At 40.9% G+C, this 24,628-nt stretch overlaps 1 protein-coding gene across 4 annotated transcripts in view; it reads left to right on the plus strand.

Moving 5' to 3' along the window:
- The first annotated feature begins 657 nt into the window (after positions 1-657).
- KLHL12 (kelch like family member 12) overlaps positions 658-24,628 on the plus strand; it is a 29,904-nt gene continuing 5,933 nt past the window's right edge. The window contains exons 1-7 of one of the 4 annotated variants that reach the window (XM_028120258.2): positions 734-817; positions 2,085-2,092; positions 3,337-3,571; positions 8,031-8,184; positions 9,265-9,482; positions 15,819-15,968; positions 17,416-17,530. In XM_028120258.2, the coding sequence (XP_027976059.1) occupies positions 749-817; positions 2,085-2,092; positions 3,337-3,571; positions 8,031-8,184; positions 9,265-9,482; positions 15,819-15,968; positions 17,416-17,530 (949 nt within the window). In that variant the 5' untranslated portion in view covers positions 734-748. Of the gene's footprint in view, positions 679-733; positions 818-1,332; positions 1,507-2,084; positions 2,093-3,336; positions 3,572-8,030; positions 8,185-9,264; positions 9,483-15,818; positions 15,969-17,415; positions 17,531-24,628 lie in introns of those variants that run through there. The other 3 variants (XM_028120255.2, XM_028120256.2, XM_028120257.2) reach the window with 3 other exon arrangements.

A 24,628-nucleotide genomic window follows, 5' to 3' on the forward strand; every position in this document is an offset into this window, starting at 1 on the left:
GCCTAACACTGTCATAGTGTCTACATCATTCCCTTCACTTCATCCCATCATGTAGGCATGTTATCATCTCACATCATCAGGAGAAGGGTGGATACAGTACAATAATTTTAGAGAGAGAGAGAGAGAGACCACATTCACACAACTTTTATTTTAGTGTATTGGTATAGTCTGTTTTATTATTGTTGATTTCCTACTATGCCTAACTTAACGATTAAACTTCATGATACGTATGTATAGGAAAAAAAACATAGCATAAATAGGGTATTCAGTATTACTCATTTATCCATGGTTTCAGGCATCCCCTGGAGGCCTTGGAACATATCCCCCCTGGATAAGGGGGAAGTACTGTATCATCAAAAATAGTTTGGACATTCACGGAAGTTGATAGTTCCTCATTCCCCTCTGAACCACTAAGATAAGTGTGCCAAAATCAATTAGAAGCACAATTCCTAAACTTAACACTCAGCACCCGCGAGCTGGTGAAAAGTCAGCAGAAGAGAAAGAGGGGAAATGATGACTACTGGGACTTCCCATACGATCCTTCGCAATTTCCTTCACAGCGTCCAACTTCTAGTGACCACAAGTTCCTTCCACTACATTGTCCTGCACGGCAAGAAGTAGAGGAGTAACCACCTCAAGGGTGATGATGGGCCCCATTATGATGCACAGAATGCTGAGGTCAGTGGATCGCAGGGCTCAGAGGATTCTCCCCACAGCCATGGTCCGCGGGAAAAGGCCGTTGTGGACAATGGACGTAAAGAAATTTGAAGCCCCCATGGGCTTTCTCGATGAGAGAGGGTTCCTGAATACTCGCCAGGTAAAACATACTTCCTGCAACCAGCTCCTTAGTTTAGAAATATGGAATCCAGGGCGCCTGGGTGGCTCAGTTGGTTAAGCGACTGCCTTCGGCTCAGGTCATGATCCCGGAGTCCGGGGATCGAGTCCCACATCGGGCTCCCTGCTCGGTAGGGAGTCTGCATCTCCCTCTGACCCTCCCCCCTCTCATGTGCTCTCTTTCTTTCATTCTTTCTCTCAAATAAATAAATTAAAAAAAAAATCTTAAAAAAAAAAAGGTGGAATCCGGTCAATCTGCTGGATCTCGGGAGACTGGGGCAGAATCTGGTCTCAGCCAATCACGCGGCAAGAGAACTGTACACCCCGCCCCTCCCTGCCGGACCCCACTGTGCCCCACCTTTTCCCTCTACCTTTCTCTAAGTGGGCGGAAGCCCGGCACCCCGGTACCTGTAGGTCACGTGACGCCTCCTCCCCACGTGACGCAGCTCGCGGCAGGGAGGAGGGCGGGCCTCGAGTTGCATTACGTCATCACGTCGCGCGGCCCAGGAGGCGAGATCCTGGAAGACCACGGTGACGGCTCCAAAGCCTTCGGGTCGGGGCGGCGGCGGCGGCGCTTGGGCTCCTCCTGAGCCGCCTGCTGGCCCCGCGCCCCACCCAGTTCCCACGGGCGGGGAACAGGCCCGGCGTGGCTGAGTGGGCCCGCGAGCGGAGGTGAGTCGCAGGAGGCGGTGGCAGGCAGCTCTGCTCTTTCCTTCCTAGCTCCCGACTCCCGGTTACGGCCCTTCCCCCATCCATCGACTCCCTCTGGTGTGGAACGCAGAGACGCCGGTGAGCGGAGGGAGGCTTGCGGGGCCGGGGGCGCTCCTGGCCTGGAGCGCCCTCCTCTCATCCCCTCTCTGATTGCGCCCCTCCAGGATCTCCACCTGGAGCTGCCCGCGCTGTTCCCGGTGTTGTCAGGAGGGGAGACTGTCTTTCCTTCTCCCACCTGGAATTTAGTCTTTCTAGAATTTGACACCTTTCCGCTCTCGCCCCCTCCCTGAATCTTCCGTGGTGGAACCCCTCTGCTCAGATGTTAACGGAAGTTCCAAAAATGTGAGAGTGAAAGATAGGGCTGAGATTTTGCTTTATGAGGCAGGAGTCCCCAAGGAGGAAGACTACACTGAATTAAGGTTACTGTCGGTTTTGACACTGAAACTGTAAAACCCAGCCCTAGGCTCAGCCCTGTGGTAACTCCTCAGAAAATCTTCACAGTAAATGGGCATCTGTTCAGACTTTTCTTACATCTTCAGAATTGGAAGTAAATAGACTTAAGGAAAATCTTTTTGAAAAACGTCATATGCTTTGGTGAATCACCTATTCTGTAAAATGGATCTTGCCGGTTGTTGGAAAGATTATATCTAGAGTGCTTATAAAATAATAATGCTAACTGTATATAGAAGTAGATGAGAATTTAGGATCTCGTTTGTGCTCTTCAAAAATTCCGGTTGTGAGTTGTGGACTCTTGAAGATCATTGTTTGATTTTTTTCCCCCTTAGATTATTTCAGAAAGTTATAGATTCCAAATAAGACTTTCTTAATAACCATCCCATTTCATTCCCCAGAAGTTGTCCTTGAAACAAACAAAAAAACACTAAAGCCTGTCAATAATCAAGAGAGTAAAAAGTACATTGGGTTTTTTTAATATGTAATGTATTACTGAGTTTTTTTAATTGATGCATACAAGTGAACTTAGCAAGTGACTGGCTATGGCAGTAAAATCAGTAGTGGAGTTTTAATAGGTTTCTATCCTCATAATCAGGCTCTTGGTTTCAGTGTAGAAGAATTACTACTGGATGTTTGCTACTAATGTAGAGTAGGAAGACCCTTAAAGAGCTTCAATAACTTAATCATAGGTAAGCTTGCAGTGTTTCCATTATTCAGGGTAGGTATCGGGTCCTCATTTGAAATGTCATTTTTAAGAAGAAATCCAGATATATTTGGAAGTCATAATAATTATTTGCTTACTTGTTTAGAAAAAAGTTCATTTTCACTGACTCTGGCCTTTATTGCTCTAAGTTGAATACACAATTTTTCTTTTCTTACATTTGATTTCTAAACATTTAAGGTACACCTGCTAGGATAGGAAAAAATACATAAAACAGAATCCTATCCTCTAAATACCTACTTAATCTACTTATGGATATTAAGTAATAGTGATGTCACACCTTTAGGAAATTTTGTCTTTTCATTTTATCATTTGAGACTGTGACAGCGTTGTGAACATATGCAAGGTATGTATGGGTTTTTTTCTATTTACAGTACAGTTGAGTATTGATTATAATAAATGTCAAGTGGCAGGGGCACTCGATATTGGAATTTGGAGGAAGAGATTGTTTTTACTTGGGTTTGTGGTTAGATTGTTGTGGTTAAGACCAGTAATAGGAGTACTCTCTACTTGGGTTTGGGTCTGAGGAAGCCTCCTTATTTGTGTAGGTAATTGAATATGTTTAATTTTCCTCGTCCTTCAGGTGTGCTCTGGGTTTTTTTCTCTTGTACTTGCAGAATCCAAGGACCCCTTTTCATTCTTTCTCCATATTGCTTGATGGGAGGCATTATGGCCCCCAAAGACATAATGACAAATACTCACGCTAAATCCATCCTCAATTCAATGAACTCTCTCCGGAAGAGCAATACCCTCTGTGATGTGACTTTGAGAGTAGAGCAGAAAGACTTCCCTGCCCATCGGATTGTGCTAGCTGCCTGTAGCGATTACTTCTGCGCCATGTTCACCAGTGAGGTAAGTGGTAATTTAATGCCTCACAAATGAAATTCACACTTGTAACCTTGTAGTTGTCTCATTTCATTGAATAAAATAGTAAAAGTTTGATGTAATGGTGAATTTCTATAGTACGGTGGTTCAGCGGACAGACTCTGGTCAAAATCTGCCTTTAGACTATGTCTTAGTTTCCTCATCTCTAAATTAGGGGTACTAGCAATTGCAGTCACATATGGTTATTGTGACAGTTATTTGAGAAAATCACATGTGAAGTGTTTAGAACAGTGTCTGGCCTGTGGTAAAACACAAATGTCAGCTACTGGATTTACTTATTTTTAAAATTTGTTTTCCTGTTTTGTTTTTTTTCCTTCTAAAGTTTAAGATTTTAAAGTGAATTCTAGGAGGATAAGGGGGAGAGAAGGAAAGGAGAGTAGGATTCAGTCCTCATCCAACTCCACCTAATAATATATGAAGAAAATCAACATTCATTCTGCCAGTGTAGATTTAGAGTAATTTCAAATGAGAGGAGGAGGACTTAATAAATGACTTCGTGACTGTATAGGTATATGCAGTATAACTTGGAAAAAGATGCTGACTGTGGAGTATAAGCAGTTAAAGGGAATAAGGAAAAGGTTGACTTGACAAGAAAAAAGGTGCATATAGGTATTAAGAAAGACTGCTTGAGGGGCGCCTGGGTGGCTCAGTCGTTAAGCGTCTGCCTTCGGCTCAGGTCGTGATCCCAGGGTCCTGGGATCGAGCCCCGCATCGGGCTCCCGGCTCAGCGGGGAGCCTGCTTCTCCCTCTGCCTCTTCCCTACCTCTCCTTGTGCGGCTCTCTCTCCCCCTCTCTCTTTCTCTGTCAAATATATAAGTAAAATATTTTAGAAAGAGAGAGAAGAATGAAAGAGACTCCTTTAGGGGCGCTTGGGTGGCTCAGCTGGTTGTGTCCAACTCTTGGTTTCAGCTCAGGTTGTGATATCATGGGTGTGAGATGGAGTCGGCCTCCCCTCCTGCTCTTCTCCACTCAGCCGGGAGTCTGCTTGAAGAATCTCTCCTTCTGCCCCTCCCCTCCTCAAATAAATAAATAAATAAATCTTTTTTTAAAAGACTGCTTTAGTAATTGGCAGAATACTTAAAATGAAGAGTAAGGCTGTTGAATGTATTGTGAAGTGCTCTTAGAAAGCCAAACAGCAGAGAGCACTGCAGCTTTTTTATTTTTCAAAAATCTCAAGTCTGATTTTTAAAATTTAAATCAATTATCTTGAATTTTTTTTCAAGGTTTGGTTATTTTAGAGTGAAAGAGTGCAAGAGCAGGGTGCAGGGGGCAGGTAAAGGTAGAGGGAGAAGGGAAGCCTGAGCATGGAGCCTGTCACAGGGCTCGATCTCACAACCCTGAGATCATGACCTGAGCCAAAATCAAGAAATCAGGAGTTGGATGCTTAACCTATGAGCCACCCAGGCTCTTGAATTTTTTTAAGCTTGAGTGAGAGTACACCAATGTGTATTATATCATGTATCTCTGCTTATACATATGCCTGAAATATCTCATTATGTTAACGTTATTTTTAAAAAACGCTATTTTCAAAAAAAATTTTTTAAGAGAGCACACAAGCAGGGATGGGGGAGGGGGCAGAGGGACGGAGAGAGAGAATCTTAAGCAGGCTACATGTCTAGCGGGGAGGCCGACACAGGGCTCAATCTCACGGCCCTGAGATCATGACCTGAGCCGAAATCAATAGTCGTAGGCTTAACTGACTGAGTCACCCAGGCGCTCCTTTAAAAATTAGAAAGGGGGGGGGTACCTGGGTGGCTCAGTCGGTTAAGTGTCTGCCTTAGGCTCAGGTCATGATCCCAGGGTCCTGGGATCGAGCCCTACGTCAGGCTCCCTGCCCTGAGGGGAGCCTGCTTCTCCCTCTCCCCGCTGCTCATGCGCACGCTCTTTCTCTCAATAAAATCTTAAAAAAAATTTTTTTTTAACCATCAGTATTTAGTTAATCTCATCACCTTAGTGAAGATTTTGCCATTGGATCTGAATAGGAGAGTGATGGCTGTATGTCCTTCACCGTAGGGTTAGATGTTACCATCTCATTTTACAAATGAAGAAACAAAGTCTCAGATGTTAAATGACTCGCCTTAGGTCACATGGCTTATAAATGCTAAAGATGGGGTTTATTCCTAAATTTTCTGACTCTAAACCTGAACAATATATGCCATATTTGAAAATCTATGAATATATGCTGTATTGCTTTATACAAATCTTACTTGCTTTATACAAATTTAATTAACTGTGCTTCTTCAGCCTCTGATATGTAGATTTTTTATATTCTATAATTTCAAAGCCAAAATAGTTTATGATGCTCTGAGCCAATGCTCGGTCACATGGCTGGTAGGAAAAACATGGAAACCTGACAGATCATTCCTGCTAATTCAGGCTAATTTTAAAATGCTCTTGTGTAATATAACATCACAGATCATGTCCTATATCGTCCTCCAGAAAAAGTATCTGCCCAAGAGCATCAGAAGCAGTTGGCATTTAACTGGGTAAGGAAGGTTCTCTCAGCAGCTGCTGAGCATGAAGTACTAATGGATCAGGACTGCTGACTACTAATTATATATTGTACATCCTGTTCTTTGTCAGCTTGAGGAAAATTAGTCTGTCTTTACTCTCTCTGCACATTGAAATTGGTATAGAGTTCTATAAAAGAATTCTTTTTTCTCATCAGGGATTATGTTATAGTCTTTCTTTAAAAACTGGTATTAGGCAAGAAAATGCCAGATGGTTTTGTCTTTATTTTTAAGAGTAATTGATACAAAGGAGAGGGTCCAGAGATCTGGGTCCTAGGCTCAGTTCTCTTAGCAATGCTGCATGAACCATGACAACCATCTAACTTCACTGGGTTGATCTTTAAAATAAAGTAGTTGAACTACATGGTTTCATTATTTTCTTCTGGCCCTGAAACGCTCCTCGAATGTGGTCCAACGGAAAGATCATTTGAGTGAGACGAAAGGACCTGAGTTTTAGCTAGTACCTGAGGTTTAACTAGTACCTTGGTTAGGTCGCATAACTTCTTTGAATGGGAATAATGCCAGACCTCTAAATCCTTACCAGATTGCTGTGAGAATTAGGTGAAATAATAGTAGATAAGAAGCACTTGGAAAAATTGTAAAGCAAATATAAATGTGAAATGATACTATAAATTGCTCTGAGTCAATAAATAGTGAAATATTTTCATATTTAAAAAATAGTTATTTGATGAGAATATGGTTTGTTGAATAAGAAATTTCTGGAATAGATGTACTTATATATTTCTGTTTGCAAATATTTTTACTATGTGCAATGTTAATAAAACACTTTTCCAAAATGATGTACTAGTGACATTTTTAATGTTAGGGATTGATTTTGTTATTGGCCTTGGTAGAGAATACTTTTTTATTATTATTTTGGGCTGATGGAGAAATCAAAACTGATAAAGACATTTAGTTTATAATGAAAGTGCACTGGAGTTTTGTGAATAATTTGAATTTCTAACTAAGGTTCAGATGTAATAAAATTTTCATAAGGCAGTCAATTTTCAGGTAGTTTACTGTCCTGTAAAACTGAAGATTTCTACTCTTAGTCAACAGTTTTCTATGATTGTCTGGCCTCTTCGATACCCATTACTCTAAGGATATATTCTGGACTAAGTAGGCCACTAACAATTCAGTAATCCCGAAATAGACTCGATCCATTATTTTGAAAAAGTATCAAACAGAGGTGCCTGGGTGGCTCAGTCATTAAGTGTCTGCCTTCGGTTCAGGTCGCGATCTTACAGTCCTGGGATCAAGCCCCGCATCGGGCTCCCTGATCGGCGGGAACCCTGCTTCTCCCTCTCTCACTCCTCCTGCTTGTGTTCCCTCTCTCAGTGTCTCTCTCTGTCAAATAAATAAATAAAATCTTAAAAAAAAAAAGTATCAAACTAGTTATGTTCAGTGTCACAGTAGAAGGCCCCTTAAGATGACTTGCATGTTTTCGTCGTTACCAAATGTAGTCTAAGGACAAATAGAACAATACTGAGTAATCTTGGAGGGTCTGGAGCTGTAAGCCATAGGGTCCTCTACAAGCATGAAATTTCGTTGAAATTTTGTGTTTTATCTTAAAAGCTGAGGGACACCAGCAGCATGTTCACGGAATTTTTGCATTTATTCTGTAATAGATCTGTGTTTTATTATGAAAGCAGAGTTTTAAATTATTCACTGGTACCATTGATATTCCAAGGTGTCACCTCATTGTGTGCTCTTGGGTTACATACGGCTGCCCCCAATTTGAAAAGCTACAAATATATGCCATATTTGCTTTATACAAATCAAACAAATTAGACCATAATTTTTTAAAGCTGTGTATTCAGTTAATATTAACATCCCTTCAAGCTCTTGGATATGAGATTCTGCCTTCATCTCGTGGAATTATAACCACCATTATTTCATACCCTTTGAATTTTCAGCTTTCAGAGAAGGGGAAACCTTATGTTGATATTCAAGGTTTAACTGCTTCTACCATGGAAATTCTGTTGGACTTTGTGTACACTGAAACCGTACATGTGACAGTGGAGAACGTGCAGGAACTGCTCCCTGCAGCCTGTCTGCTCCAGCTGAAAGGTACGGATGTTAAAGTTGCTGTCGTGCCAAGGTAGCCTTGGAAGTGTTTAAAATTAATGATGTAAACTTAATCCTAAAAATTATGGAGACAGACCATGGGCACTCACGTTTACTGCTTGTGGCACAGAAGATCAGATTTCAATCACAGTATCAAAGAGCCTCTCCACATGTGAGTGTTTGGCTCTTCAGAAGAGAGCATTTGCACCTTTTATGTTTTTTAAAAAATGGAAGAGGGGATTATAGACGCATTTTCTTACATATATGTACACTGTAACTCTACAGGGAAACACAGGAGACTGATATTATTCATAGGCTACATGGAAAGGAACTAGATGGCCAGGTGGATAGGGAGGCTGGGGGATTATCCATGGCAAACCCTTTTGTACTTTTAATTTTTCAGCCATGTAAATTATCTGTTGAAAATTTAAATTGACATACAAAAATGAAAGTATATAATGTTTTCACGAGATTAAATATTGCTGTTCCCAGCCCGTCTTTCTTAACTTGCTCTGATGTTTCTATGATTTTCAGTTTTTCGAAACACATGGTTGAAAATTTTCACTTTTTAATACATGATTGAAAACAGTGTGAAGCTTTTGCATTAGTGCACAGCTGTAACATTAGATTCATACTCTGAACTTGTCAATTAGAGAAATAAGAGATTGGTGTTAGTGTCTTTTACTTTTCCTTCATAGGAGTCTTTCAGTAAGTTTGCATATGGAGTAGAAATTAGGTACATTATGTTAAATTGTGATTGATTTTATAAAAGCTTGATTCCCAAGAGTTTTATAGGCATTTTTGTTTAATTGTGCCAGTGTCCATCGAAACAATTTGTCTTGCTATACTTATTTTAAAGCTGAAACAGAGACATAGTTGTAAAGGCCTTCTTTGAAGGTCACATAGCACATAAGACAGAAATTGCATTTGAATTCCTTAAGCATAAAATTTCTAATCTGATCACCAGCTGTTGAGCCAGGATTCCTCTGTTACCGTGTAGAGAAGACATCTTGATCCAAGAATGTAGACCAGTTCACACCTGGTCAAGTACTCTGAAGTGTTCATTGTCTGTGTTTGTCCTAGGTGTGAAGCAAGCCTGCTGTGAGTTCTTAGAAAGTCAGTTGGACCCCTCCAATTGCCTGGGTATCAGGGATTTTGCTGAAACTCACAATTGTGTTGACCTGATGCAAGCAGCTGAGGTTTTTAGCCAGAAGCATTTTCCTGAAGTGGTACAGCATGAAGAATTCATTCTTCTAAGTCAAGGAGAGGTGGAAAAGTTAATCAAGTGTGATGAAATTCAGGTACAAATTTGGCTTGGTATTCGGGTTTCTTTAAGACTGGGCCATTACAGAACCTGGGAAAAACAAGGTGGAATTACTGTCTTTTTGTAGCAGGGCATCTTAATCAAGTGTCAGTATTGGCTCCAAAGGTTTCACTCAGTGCCCTGAAATTATATGCCAAATTTATTTGCACTTTTATGGGAGGGAGTTAGCCACCTTCCTCAGTGTATGATCGCAAAGGTTAAGAGTCACTTTTTTTTTTTTTATGTTTCTCTGATGTCTTACAACTATTTTTTTTTAAAGATTTTATTTATTTATTTGCCAGAGAGAGAGAGAGAGAGAGAGAGCAAAAGCAGGGGGAGCAGCAGGCAAAGGGAGAAGCAGGTTCCCCGCTGAGCAGGGAGCCTCATGTGGGACTCGATCCCAGGACCCTGGGATCACAACCCAAGCCAAAGGCAGATGCTTAACCAGCTGAGCCACCCAGGTGTCACAAGAGTCACTATTAAAGAGAGTGTGGAATAAGCAGAAATTGGAAATAAAGTAGATTTCTGTAGAACACTTCTCTATTACTCATTCACTCATTTTACAAACATTTATTGAGAATTTCTACTATACAGCAGTAGATATTCTCAATGAACTATATGTACCAGATGCTATGGACCCAAAAGTGAGTAAGATACATTTGTTTTCAGTAATTCACAGTGTGTAGTGGTAGAGACAGACAAAAAGACAAAACTTAAGAGAGTATAATGAGAATAATGAACTTATTCAAAGTGAAGAAATTAGAAAAAAGAATTAAACCTTTTAAGTTAAAATTAGATCAAAAAGGAAGTGGATCAGAAAGGAAGTGGAAAAAAACGGTGGCGATCATAAGCAGGAGGCAGATGGTAAGTGCCTAATGGGGTTATGAGGGAGTGGGAAGAAGGGACATACGAACTCCCCTTGAGGGAGTTGTTTTTCACCTAGCAGAGGGGAAACTACCGGTGGGCGGGCAAGGGTTCAGTGACTTACCCCAGCAAGAAGGATCTTAGTCAATCCTAATGCTAAATCATAGTGCCAATAGTTTAGCAGAGTTTTTATTGAATAGAAATCTGTAGTTAGGCTGACAATTGGAGTGAGAAGTCCAATATGGGGGTATAGATGTCTTTGAAGCCCAAGGCATTAATTTCCAGTGGTCGAATTCTCTGGTTAGTAGCTCCTAGAAAATACCTAGCAGAGCCAAGTGGTAGGATAAAAGTCCATCTGTTAGGTTTTGTTTCCTCGAGTCAGGAGAAATCCGATTCTCTAGGAAGGCTAAGAGTTCATTTTTTCCTCTCACCCTCCTTAGATAATAATAAAAAATGAGGGCGCCTGGGTGGCTCAGTTGGTTAAAGCGACTGCCTTCGGCTCGGGTCATGATCCTGGAGTCCTGGGATTGAGTCCCAGGGAGCCTGCTTCTCCCTCTGACCCTCTTCCCTCTCGTGCTCTCTATCTCTCATTCTCTCTCTCTCAAATAAATAAATAAAATCTTTAAAAAAAAAAAATGAACTTTGAATTAGTGGATTCCCAGAAGTTAATGGCACCTCATTTTAATATTAAAAAGAATCAAAGTCTGATGAATTTTCTAAGTGCTATAGAAGGAATTTGCTAAAGAAATCCTATAATACACATTTGTAAATGCAATGATAACTAATTTATTTTATTAAAACTAGGATTTTTATGCAATACAGTCTTCAGAATGTTTATCAAAATTTTAGCCAACTTTTTCTTTTTGTCTTTCCCTACTGACTTTTTTTTTTTTGAAGATTTTTATTTATTTGACACACAGAAAGAGAGATAACAAGCAGGCAGGCAGGCAGAGGGAGAAGCAGGCTCCCTGCTAAGCATGGAGCCCGATGTGGGGCTGGATCCCAAGACACTGGGATCATGACCTGAGCTGAAGGTAGACGCTTAACTGGCTGAGCCACCCAGGTACCCCTCCCTACTGACTTTCTGAGGGAAAATTGATTAGGGCACCTTGGTGACGTTGTTTCCAACTAAAGAGGAATCATTTTACAGTTTGACATGGTGTCATGTTAGTACAGAGAAGCTGCTGTTACAAATGTTACTGAGCCAAGTATTTGCTAACGTTTTGTTCTCACTCTTGCTGTGGTAGGACATTGTGTCCATGCACTGGAATGCCAGGTATAGACAAATGGCACATTCCTCAGACTTGGGAAACTGGTAACTTGCTAGAATATCTTGATTTTTCTTGATTTATCCATACATTAGAAAATATAGTAAATAGAATGAGTACTATAGATTTGAAGTTCACTGCACATAATAATAAAAGAGGTAAAACTCAGCATTTACTGTTGGTTTCTTTATTAAATATTTATTGGGCGCTTAATGGTGTGTCCAGAACAGTTCCATGTACCAGCAATCCGATTGTAGACAAAAAAGATAAAAATCCCTGTACCCTGGACTTCTCATTTTAATTGTACTATTCTTGGTATATCTTATCTAATGTAGTTCTCAAAAGTGTCTCCATTTTTTCAGAGGAAGAAACTGAGGCTTTGAGGATACCCATCATACCAGAGCTAGTAAGTGGTAGAACCAGGCCTCATATCTGGGCCAACTGGCTCCAGATTGTTCTGTTCCAAGAAACTATGAGCAGGTTGCCTAGTTAGTTTTTCATTGACCAAATCAGCAAGCAGTTACAGCAATCATTTATTTTAGAACTATGTAAACTTTGGAATAAAATTAAATGGAACAGGGAGAGCAAAAGACTAACTTTTTTATTCAGAAACTGAGACGACAAGAGTTTAAGAACTCTTTTGTCTTCCTTCAGCCTCTGTCAAGACTTGTCTTTTTTTCTGGAAAGACAGCAAATGGCACATTTTTTTCCTCTTCCGTATACCAGCCAGAAAGAGGAACCAGATGTTTGACTCCCCAACTAATACTTCCTCTGAATTATATAAAACGATAGTATTTAACACAATGGGAAACAGTATATTGTACTGGTTAAAACAACATGGGCCTTAGGGGCACCTCGGTGGCTCGGTTGGTTAAGCGGCTGCCTTCGGCTCAGGTCGTGATCCCAGGGTCCTGGGATCAAGCCCCACGTCCGGCTCCCTGCTCAGTGGAGAGCCTGCTTCTCCCTCTCCCTCTGCCTGCCACTCTGCCTACTTGTGCTCTCTATGTCTCTGTCAAATAAATAAATAAAATCATAAAAAACAAACAAACATGGGCTTTAGAATCATCCTGGGATTTATTTTGGCCGTGTGACACATGTTAACCTGACCACTAATCTTTGGTTTCCTCTTCTGTAGATAATAGTCATGCTTAGTGCATAGGGCCATTCTGCTCATTAAATTATCAGTGCCTGATACATGAAATAGTTCTCTGTGAAAATTTATTAGGGGGAAATTTTTCTCCATAGTGAAGCATTAATGTAGGGCTTTTTTCCTCCCAGTTTAGCTGTTTCTCTGCAGTGCTAATTTATTCTGTCTTCAGTAAGATCAGGGATCTCTGCTCATCATTGAAAAACCCCGTTATAAATTGATAAATCTAATTTAAACCTAAAATATATCAGAGCCTAGCGTGTAGCTGTTTACAACTATGAGCTTGTCATTCTTATCTTTAAAAAAAATTTTTTTAAATTGTGGACAGCCTTCTGCACACTCCTCTGCATCTAATCCATCAGTAGGCTGGGTTAGTGTGACCTCCCGTAAAATTTGTTGCATAAATTTCTGTCACCACTGCCATAGTCTAAGCACCCATCGCTTTTTTTTTTTTTTTTTTAATTTTATTTACTTGACAGAGAGAAAGAGAGCACAAGCAGGGGGAGTGGGAGAAGCAGACTCCCCGCTGAGCAGGGAGCCTGATGCAGGGCCTGATCCCAGGACCCTGGGGATCACGATCTAAGCCGAAGGCAGACGCCCAATCAACTGAGCCACCCAGGCGCCCCGAAGCACCCATCACCTTTGGCCTAATGTACCAGAGGAGCCTCTAACTGGTATCCCAGCTCTTGGTCCTTCTACACTGTTCTACCCATGGTAGTCAGGGTAATCTTTAAAACATCAGTATGATCATATCACAAGCTTGGTTGAAACCTTTTAGTGGTTTCCCATTGCTGTTAGAGTAAATTCCAGTCTTCTAATGCTCTCTCTGAGCTGGCCCTTGGTTACCTCTTCAGCTTGATCTTTTACCATTCTTCCCCTTTCTCATTCATTCTACTACACCAGCCTGTAGTCTGTTCGTTTTTGCTCTAGGACAGTGCTGTCCAGTAGACCATCATGTGAAGATGGGGAGGATTGATAGTTATGCCGTCCGGTTTGCTAATCACCTGCTTTGTGTGGCTGTTGAGCACTTGAAATGTGGCTAGTGTGACTGAGAAGCTGAGTTTTTAATTTCACTTAATTTTAATTAATGTAAACATACATAGCCATACATGGCTAGTGGCTACCATATTGGACAATACAGCTCTAGGGTTTTTTCATGTGCTCTTTTTGCCTTGGAGTACTTTGTCACTCTTCCTGGCTAAGTGCTACTCATCCATCAGATTGAAATGTATTTCTTCTACAGGGAGGCCTTTTCTGACCCATCAATCTGAATTAGAACATCTCATGTTATTCTGTCTCATAGCCCCTGTACTTTTCCTACATGGTATATAATGACAAAGTGGGATTGTTCATTTTACTGTTATCTCCCCACATAAAAGCAAAGTTCATGTCTAATTTGTTACCAGTGTATAACCAGCTTCCAGCCCTGGGCCTGGCACTTAGTAGGTGTTTGGTAAATCCAATGAATGAATGTTCTGAAACATTTTCTCTATTTTCAGTTCTTGGGAAAAGTTCACAGAATGATGTCTTTATCTAGGCACTGTCACATTCTGAAAGGTATCTCAGAACAGATACACTCCCCAAATGATTAATTATATATATTGTCTCAAAGCACAGTGCCTGATAAATGGTAATTGTTCAGATGCTAATTAACAATTATTTGGAAACTGCAGTATTATAGCATAATGATGTAAGAGAAGTTCCTGCCTCACAGGCTTGGATGGAGGAGTTGGGGAGCAATCCTGGAGGTCATTAGACAGCACTTAATGAACACAAGTTATTTTTTTTATTTTTTACTTTTTTTGCTTTGCTAATAATAAAATTTTTAATTAATTAATTTGTTTTATTATGTTAGTCACCATACAGTACATGATTAGTTTTTGATGTAGTGTTCCATGATTCATTGTTTACATATAACACCCAGCGTTATATGCAATACACGCCCTCCTTAATACTTATCACCGGGCAAGCCCATCCCCCCACCCCCCCTCCCCTCTAAAACCCTCAGTTTGTTTCTCAGAGTCCATAGTCTCTCATGGTTCGTCTCCTCCAATTTCCACCCCCCCTTCATTTTTCCCTTCCTTCTCCTAATGTCCTCCGTGCTATCCCTTATGTTCCACAAATAAGTGAAACCATATGATAATTGACTTTCTCTGCTTGACTTATTTCACTTAGCATAATCTCCTCCAGTCCCATCCATGTTGGCACAAAAGTTGGGTATTCATCCTTTCTGAATGGCTGAGTAATATTCCATTGAATGTATGGACCACATCTTCTTTATCCATTCATCTGTTGAAGGGCATCTCGGCTCCTTCCACAGTTTGGCTATTGTGGACATTGCTGCTATGAACACTGGGGTGCATGTGGCCCTTCTTTTCACTACATCTGTATCTTTGGGGTAAATGCCCAGTAGTGCAATTGCTGGGTCATAGGGTAGCTCTGTTTTTAACTTTTTGAGGAACCTCCGCAGTGTTTTCCAAAGTAGCTGTACCAACTTGCATTCTCACCAACAGTGTAAGAGGGTTCCCCTTTCTCCACGTTCTCTCCAACATTTGTTGTTTCTTTCCTTGAACACAAGTTATTTTTAGAGCCAATTTTGGGGGTGCCTGCCTGGTTCAGTTGGTAGAGCAAGCAACTCTCGATCTCAGGGTCGTGAGTTCATGCCCCACATTGAGCATAGAGCTTACTTGAAAAAAAAAAAAAAGCCAGTTTTGAATAGGGCAACGGATTCCTCCTCCCCCTGTAAAGTTTCAGAAATGGCCAGAAAAAAAATTCAGGAATGGAAAAACTTCTGAAGTAAAAGCCAACTTGTGACTAATGGTTTATTAGGCACTATCTCAGATTTTTTACCCAATTTTACTGCAGCTCTTTGGCTGGTCTTAGTGAGTTGTGTGGGCAAGGGTTGTTTTCCCAAGAGCTTAGCTATTTCTGGAAGGGAGGAAATAATCGTGTAGGGGATGGGGAACAGGGAGGAGAAAGTAAGCACAGTTACTTTCTGAGATTGTGAGATAATTGGAAAAGCAGAGTTCCATGCTGTGTAATTATACACTTATAGGTGGATTCTGAAGAACCCGTCTTTGAAGCTGTCATCAACTGGGTGAAGCATGCCAAGAAGGAACGAGAAGAATCCTTGCCTGACCTGCTACAGTACGTCCGGATGCCCCTGCTGACCCCCAGGTACATCACAGACGTAATAGATGCTGAGGTAAGGCATGCAAAACACACAGGATCCAAAACCTTGAATATCTCTTGGAACTTAGTATTGTGTACTCAAAATTGGTTATTTTAATATAGGCACAGAGCCTCCCAAGTTAGCCTGTCTAGGAATGCCAGAGAGGAGAGAGGGTGGTGCTAGGTAGTCTCCACACAATTGCTTGGCAAGTCAGCCTTCTGGAAATGGAAATCTGTGGTTTAATTTTCTGTTTTCTTGTCTTGTTGTTTTATATGCCCCTATGTGTTTTACATAAGCAACATGAGATGATAAATGTCCCCTTCTCCATCAAACATAAGTTGTTCCAGATTGCCCTGAAAAAGATGCTTTGCTTATCAAGTCTATTTTTGACCTCTCGTGATATCAATGTGAAAGTAGTTTGATGCATTTTAATACCAATTTGGGTTATACTGTGTTTATTTATAAAAGTGTTTTTCCAACCCAGGTTCTTTGTGTGTGGTATGTTTTCATAATTTTTACCATGTATATCACCGATTCACCCTGACCATACTTTGGGCGAATACTGCTGTTTAACGTATAGGTAAAGCCCAGGTCAGTGAATGCATTCCTTCTTTTGACCCAGTCCCAGACCTCTTGGGGAGTTAACTACATACAGTTTTCCAGGTCATATTAGAAAAGTTGCAGGCTGGTTAGTGTCACGTGTCAAACTTTTTCTCATATTTGTAATTTCTAACAACTCATACAGCCATCGTGTCTGTTCTTTATGTTGTGATTCATAATGCAGACTCTGGGGTCCAACCCAGGAGACTGAAATCCCAAATTCACCACTCACCCTGCAGTGAGGGAGTCTGGCCTCACTCGCCTTCTCCCTCTGAGCTCTTCTGGAGGTCCTCATTGGTTGAGCCCAGCCAGAAGCCAGAGAGCCTAGGGACCCTACGACATACTTCGTGTAGGCCAGTCTCCTAAGCCAGCGAGCGGAGTGGAGAAAGATGGGGAGTGAATCTAGGGATGTGATGGAGAGCTGCCCAGTACAGAGTTCCCTCAGGAGGAGACAGAGGCATCGTGACAGTGCTGTGAACCTTGGGGGAATTATTTCAGACAAAACTTACTTCTTCCTATCATCCCAGGAATTAACAGAAGCCTTTTGGTTTTCCCTTAAAATTTTTATTAGCTATTTCCTACTTGTGTTTGTGTAATCACTGGAAGGATGTACAAACAAAAATAGTTAATGCCTAGTGCTGAGGTGGATAGAGAATACTTCTCAGTATATCTTTTTATGTCATTTGATTTTTGAACCATGTAATATTGTCTATTAAAAAATTGTTTTCTTAATTTGTGGAAACCCACTGCATAGTTATTACCAGCAGCCCTTCTGGAACTGGTTTTCTAGATCAAAAAGTTCCTTCTTACGTGTGCCATTTATACTCGTATATTAAAGACATGGCCCCTGTGGCTCACTCTGCTCTCTGCTGTGTTTCAGCCTTTCATCCGCTGTAGTTTACAGTGCAGGGATCTAGTTGATGAAGCAAAGAAGTTTCATCTGAGGCCTGAACTGCGAAGTCAGATGCAGGGACCCAGGACGAGGGCTCGTCTAGGTAAGCTGGCATCTCGGCAGAAGGAAGGGATGTATGTCAACTTCCCCTTGCTAGGTGGCATGATGTAGTTGAAAAGAACATTCTGTAAGTACAAAGACCCGTTTCAGACCTGTTTTTAATCTTTTAGTAATAGTGCCATCTTGGACAAGTCACTTCACCACCCTGAGCTCTCCTACAAACCAAGGATACCTTCCCTATCTATTTCACATAACTGTTTAGAGGATTAAATGGAATAGAGTATGTAAAAACACATTCTAAATTGTCAAGTATTAGGCAGTGTAAGTTATAATTTTATTTTACTGGGGCGCCTGGGTGGCTCAGTCCTTAAGCGTCTGCCTTCGGCTCAGGTCATGATCCCAGGGTCTGGGATCGAGCCCCCCATTGGGCTCCCTGCTCTGCGGGAGGCCTGCTTCTCCCCTGCTTCTCCCTCTCCCCCTGCTTGTGTTCCCTCTCTCGCCGTGTCTCTCTCTGTCAAATAAATAAAATCTTAAAAATGAAATGAAATAAAATGAGGATACTAATGTCTTATTTCAGTCGGTTGCTGTGGAGATTAAATGGCATGGTACGTATAAGATGCCTGGTGCTGTGGCTGACAGGTAGTAAGTACACAGATACTCCCTCACTTCCGTTTCCTGCCCTCCCTATTCCACTATTGTAGGTTATAAATGATCTATGGGGTGCTGTTTTCTTTTTGTTATTGTCTGCTTTTATCTAACTGTGGACTCATGTATATGAAGGTGTTGATAATTAAGCTGTTTACTGATCGCTTTAAGTAGAATGATGATTTGTCCCCTGTTACATTTTTTTAATGGCGTAAGTACTATATGTCAATGTACGTCAGTGTAGAAATGCTAGAAATACAGAGAAGATCTCGAGAGATTAGAATATGATTCTACATTCCCTTAGAGTTGTGAGATTATTTTTCAGAAGTTCCAGTAAAAGAAATCCTGAAGCTGTCTCCAACTAGATTCTTATTTTAGCATCTCCTTGTCAGTGCCTTAGAAGTAAATTGTTCCTACCATCATGTCTTCTACCATTTCTCTTCACAGAGATTGCTAAACCAGCTACCAGGATAATGATTCTTCTGCATACAGCATTAGACAATTAAATTTACAGCTACATAAAAATAGCATGCCAAATAATGGGTGGGGATTCTTAGTTATTTACCTTTTACCCATTACTTTTTCACAGAAGATATAGTGGAAATTGCCATTTCTAATTTGTCACAGTCTCCTTTTCTGAGCTAAAGATCAATACATGTGGAAATGTAGTCTCTGAAACCTGTGGTGTTAGCAGTCCTGCAGGCTGTCTGCTATAGTCCTCTAACAGCACACCACAGTCCACACGCACTCCTCCCCCCAGTAATGACAATGGCATTGTCAAGATGCCTCGGTTCTACTAATGTGGTTTTTCGTACTGTTTTTTTCAGGTGTTTTGACTGACATACTTTCTTTATGATAAAGAGAAAACCTAACTTAACAAGTTCCCCCCCGCCCCCAATTCATTGGCAGAGAACAAACAGGTTTCCTTCTAGTCATTCCTTTCACTAGCTCTTTTCACATTAGTTTGTTAGAGTAGTGGTCCCCAACTTAGGGTCTGAAGACATTGAAACATTTAGGAGTTCTCCCAGGAGAGGAACACTTTCTAGGCACAAAGTAATAGAAGAAATCACAAAGGAAAAGGTCAGTGTATTTGACCAAATAAAAATCATGCATAACATCGTAAGACAAATAGGAAAGTAGATTTGCTACAGCCACGGCAAAGAGTTAAACTCATTTGTATATAAGGAGCTCATAATAAAAATACATGAGAGACACTGAAGACTTGAGTGTATAGTTTACGGAGGAGGGAGTACAATTGACTACTAAATATAAAGGGAAATTCAACCTAATTACTAATAGTCTTATTAGTAATAAAGTAAGAATTAAAACAATGAATACAATTTTTTGTCTACCAAAGCACCAGAGATTAGAAAACAATATCCAGCTATAGAGAGTGGAATGAATTGGCGACTTTATAGTGTTGATAGCAATATAAATTGGTTTAAACCTCAGAAAGTCATCTTATAATGTGTGTGTGTGTGTATATATATATATATGCATATATATATATTTTAAGATTTTATTTATTTATTTGACAGAGACAGCGAGAGAAGGAACACAAACGGGGAGTGGAAGAGGGAGAAGCCGGCTTCCAGGCACCCTCTTATAATGTATATTAAAAGATTTTTTTTTAAAGTTCATGTTCTGGGGCGCCTGGGTGGCTCAGTCCTTAAGCGTCTGCCTTCGGCCCAGGGTCCTGGGATTGAGCCCCGCATTGGGCTCCCTGCTCAGCAGGAAGCCTGTTTCTCCCTCTCCCACCACCCCTGCTTGTGTTCCCTCTCACTATATCTGTCTCTGTCAAATAAATAAAATCTTAAAAAAATAAAAAGTTCATGTTCTTCACCCCAGCAACCCTCCCATTTCTGTCTTAAGAAAATAACTGGGATTGGGTGCCTGGGTGGCTCAGTTGGTTAAGCGACTGCCTTCGGCTCAGGTCATGATCCTGGGGTCCCGGGATCGAGTCCCATATCGGGCTCCCTGCTCGGCGGGGAGTCTGCTTCTCCCTCTGACCCTCTTCCCTCTCGTGCTCTCTATCTCTCATTCTCTCTCTCTCAAATAAATAAATAAAATCTTTAAAAAAAAAAAAAAAAGAAAATAACTGGGATTTCATATTCAAGCATATTTATCACAGGACTATATGTGATTGTTTATAGTCCCAAATTACAAACACCTGAAATACCTAAGAATAATAAAATTTTGTATTAAAAGATTTTGTTAATATCTTGGAAAAATTAAATATAAAACAGGTGGGGGGGCAACTCTTGATCTCAGGGTTGTGAGTTCAAGCCCCACATTGGTGTGGATGTAGAGATTACTTAAAAAATAAAATCATAAAAAAATAAAAAATAAAAATGGTACAATAAATATGGTCCCATTTATGTTTTACAAATATTTAGAAACAAGGCTGGAAGGGAATAATCTCTTATATTTTGATGTGTCTTCATGTTGTGGAATTATGGGTAAACATTTTTCACAATACTTGTCTGTATTTTCTAAGTTCTTTTAGCAGTAAGCATGTATTTTACTTATGTTTTATAATCACAAGAAATACAATTTCTTTTTTTTTTTTTAAAGATTTTATTTATTTATTTGACACAGACAGAGAGCAGGACCACAAGCAGGGGGAGTGGGAGAGGGAGAAGCAGGCTTCCCACTGAGCAGGGAGCCCGATGTGGGATTCGATCCCAGGACTCTGGGATCATGACCTGAGCCGAAGGCAGCCGCTTAACGACTGAGCCACACAGGCGCCCAAGAAATACAATTTCTAAATCTTTTTAACCAATGGGGGTTAATATGCAAGTAAGGATGACAATTATACTAATCCTCGAGTTATTTCTCAAATTTTCTAAAAAAAAAAAAAATGGCTTTCGTGCTAGACAAAGCTAAATAAAGACATCAGAATTGGGGCGCCTGGGTGTGGCTCAGTCATTAAGCGTCTGCCTTCGGCTCAGGTCATGATCCCAGGGTCCTGGGATCGAGCCCCGCATCGGGCTCCCTGCTCAACAGGAAGCCTGCTTCTCCCTCTCCCACTCACCCGGCTTGTGTTCCCTCTCTCACTGTGTCTCTCTCTGTCAAATAAATAAATGAAATCTTTAAAAAAATAATAATAATAGAAGTGCCTGGGTGGCTCAGTTGTTAAGCGTCTGCCTTCAGCTCAGGTCATGATCTCAGGGTCCTGGGATCGAGCCCCACGTCGGGCTCCCTGCTCTGCGGGAAGGCTGCTTCACCCTCTCCCACTCCCCCTGCGTGTGTTCTTTCTCTCACTATGTCTCTGTGAAATAAGTAAAATCTTTAAAAAAAAACAAACAACTGTGTTCTACCCCTAATTCTAAAAAGAATAATAATAAATAAATAAAATCTTTAAAAAAAATCAGAATTGACTAAAATATCTGTTCATTGTGAAAACAGTGGTGTTCTCATACTTATCCAAAGCTCTATTGGCACTTATATGTAACTCCAGCAGCAATGGGGAAGTTAGTAGCTAGTCTTTGAGAACACAAGGTCTCTCTTGGGAAAGTAATGAAAAGAGTCCTTCGTGGCAAAGAAATTTCAGAACCAATGGTCTAGGGCCCCGGGCATTTAGAACCATAAAATAATTGAGTGACTCACACTGAGACCTTTGTCCCTGTCCCACTGTAGACATAGAGTTACCAGAATGTTTACTGAGAAACTTTGAAATAAGAGGAAGTGCTGTCAGTTTTCTGGGTTTTGTAGCATAATCTAAATATTTCCTTTTTTTTTTTTTTTATGTCCCCATCTTTCAAAAGCTGCCTGAGTGCAATCACATTATCAAGAAAGAGTGTTTTTTTTTCCCTAGGTTTTTTGTTGTTGTCATTTTTTGTTTCTGGGAATTACATAAAGCAACAGAAATTACAGCTGAAAATCAGTGGAAATTTTTTAAATGTGCAAAGCATATAAAGTACCTCTCAGTTGCAGAGTATTTTCATTGTCTTAGCCATACAGATATCATTCACTAGCATCACTTTTTTTTTTAAAAAGAGAGGGCGCCTGGGTGGCTCAGTCGTTAAGCGTCTGCCTTCAGCTTAGGTCATGATCTCAGGGTCCTGGGATCGAGTCCCACATCGGGCTCCTTGCTCCACAGGAAGCCTGCTTCTCCCTCTCCCACTCCCCCTGCTTGTGTTCCTGCTCTCGCTGTCTCTCTCTCTGTCAAATAAATAAATAAAATCTTTAAAAAATAAATAAATAAATAAAAAATAAAAAGAGTTAGATCTATTATTTTTTTTTTATTTTGGGGGGAGGGCAGAGGGAGAGAATTAATCTTAAGCATGCTCCAAACACAGCATGGAGCCTGACAAAGGGCTCAATCTCAGAACCCTGAGACCATGGCCTGAGCCAAAATCAAGAGTCAGACACTTAACCAGCTGAGCCACCCAGGCGTGCCCTAGCATATTTGTCTATAAAGGGAAATGTGTTTGGGTAGGATTGCTTGACTTCTCTATTCAAGTTAAAGGGAGAGAAGAGATGCTGTAAGAAAGGGACAAATAGGGGAATAATACTCCCAAGGAAGAAGCAAATACTTTGTGGTCGTGGCCTCTCCCAGCTTGAAGGAATTTTATGCACAAATAAGCATAGTATGAAAGGACCCTTTGTTCAAATGCTTTGCTTTTCTAAAAGGAACTGACACCTGAGACCTTACTGGCTCACCTTGGAAAAGGGTCCACTTATTTTATTTGGCAAGTACAGAAGACAGATGCCCTCTTTAATGAGGTTAAACTTAAGGGTTCATGTTCAAACACACAGAAACAATAATATAATGATTCCCCATACCCATCATCCAGTTTCAACAATTATCAACTCATGGCCTATTTTGAAGCACATCTAGGGCATATAATTCCATCCATATATATTATGCTTTCTTTTTTTTTAATAAAGATTTTTATTGAGAGAGAGAGAGAATGGTAGAGAGCATGAGAGGGAAGAAGGTCAGAGGGAGAAGCAGACTCCCTGCTGAGCAGGGAGCCCGATGGGGGACTCAATCCTGGGACTCCAGGATCATGACCTGAGCCAAAGGCAGTCGCTTAACCAACTGAGCCACTCAGGCGCCCTATATTATGCTTTCATGTGTATCTCTGAAAGATAAGGAGCTTTTTAAAAATGCATCTAAAATGCCATTATCACTCTTCAAAGAAAACCCACAACCAGTTATTTATTTTCATCAGATATCAAGGACATGTTCATATTTCCCCAGGTTTTGTTTTTGAATACTTACGTTGCCCCAGTCGTGATCCAGATAAGGTCCATACGTTGCATTGAGTTCCTATCTCTCTTTAGTCTGTTTTAATCCATGGGTTTTTCCCTTCTACTTTTGTATTCCCTTGCAATTTATTTGTTGAAGAAACCAGGCTGTTTGACTTGTTAGAATTTCCCATATTCTGGATTTTGCTGATTGCATCCATGTAGTGTCATTTAGTATGTTCTTCTGTCCCCTGAATTGCCTATAAACTGGTGGTTAGACTAGTGACTTGGTTAGTTTCAAGATTCGGGTTCATTTTTTTTTTTTAGCAAGAACACGTCATCGGTGATGGTGGTGTACTTCCTATTGAGCATTATAAAGTAGTAGTTTTGCTTTTCCCTAGTGATTAGAGTAGCCATTGATTATAATTTTCAGAGCCATTATTCATGGGGGGGCATCTGTGTTTTTGTCAGTTTAAAGGTACTCCATTTGCTCTTTCAAGTCCAGTTACTTATGAGATCACTTTGATCTCCTCAATGCCCTTCTAGTAATTGAATTGTACAAAATGCTCCAATCTCTCCATGAGCTCTAGTAGAGCACATGTACGGAGGGTTTTCTCAAAAGACTTTGCTCTTTGGAAAGAGGCAAAGGAGGAGTTTTTTTTTTTTTTTTTTTTAAGATTTTATTTATTTATTTGACAGAGACACAGCGAGAGGGAACACAAGCAGGGGGAGTGGGAGAGGGAGAAGCAGGCTTCCCGCGGAGCAGGGAGCCCGATGCGGGGCCCAATCCCAGGACCCTGGGATCATGACCTGAGCCAAAGGCAGACGCTTAACAACTGAGCCACCCAGGCGCCCCAAGGAGGAGATATTTTATCGCAAGAAGGCCTTATGGGAGAGGGGAAGATATAAAGGCCATCAAAATACCTTCTTTGGGAAAATAGTAGAAGAAAAGTCTTGTTAAAAGCCTACTGTTATGATTACCTGGCAGTTGTGATGAATTGGCAGGGAGCGTGGTCATAAAGTTGGCTAAATTGGAAAAATTTAAAGAGATTTTTAAAAATTTATCACTTGGGGGCGCCTGGGTGGCTCAGTCTGTTACGCAGCTGCCTTCAGCTCAGGTCATGATCCCAGGGTCCTGGGATGGAGCCCCGCATCAGGCTTCCTGCTCAGCGGAGAGCCTGCTTCTCCCCTTCTTTCTGCCTGCCTTTCTGCCTACTTGTGCTCTGTCTCTCTCTGTCAAATAAATAAAATCTTTAAAAAAAAATCTATCACTTGGTTCTTAAACCATAACTTCTAGCTT

Source organism: Eumetopias jubatus, unplaced genomic scaffold (assembly GCF_037043125.1).
Source record: "Eumetopias jubatus isolate StellerSeaLion01/CBP00866 unplaced genomic scaffold, mEumJub1_p1.0 scaffold_12, whole genome shotgun sequence".
NCBI classification, from domain to species: domain Eukaryota; kingdom Metazoa; phylum Chordata; class Mammalia; order Carnivora; family Otariidae; genus Eumetopias; species Eumetopias jubatus.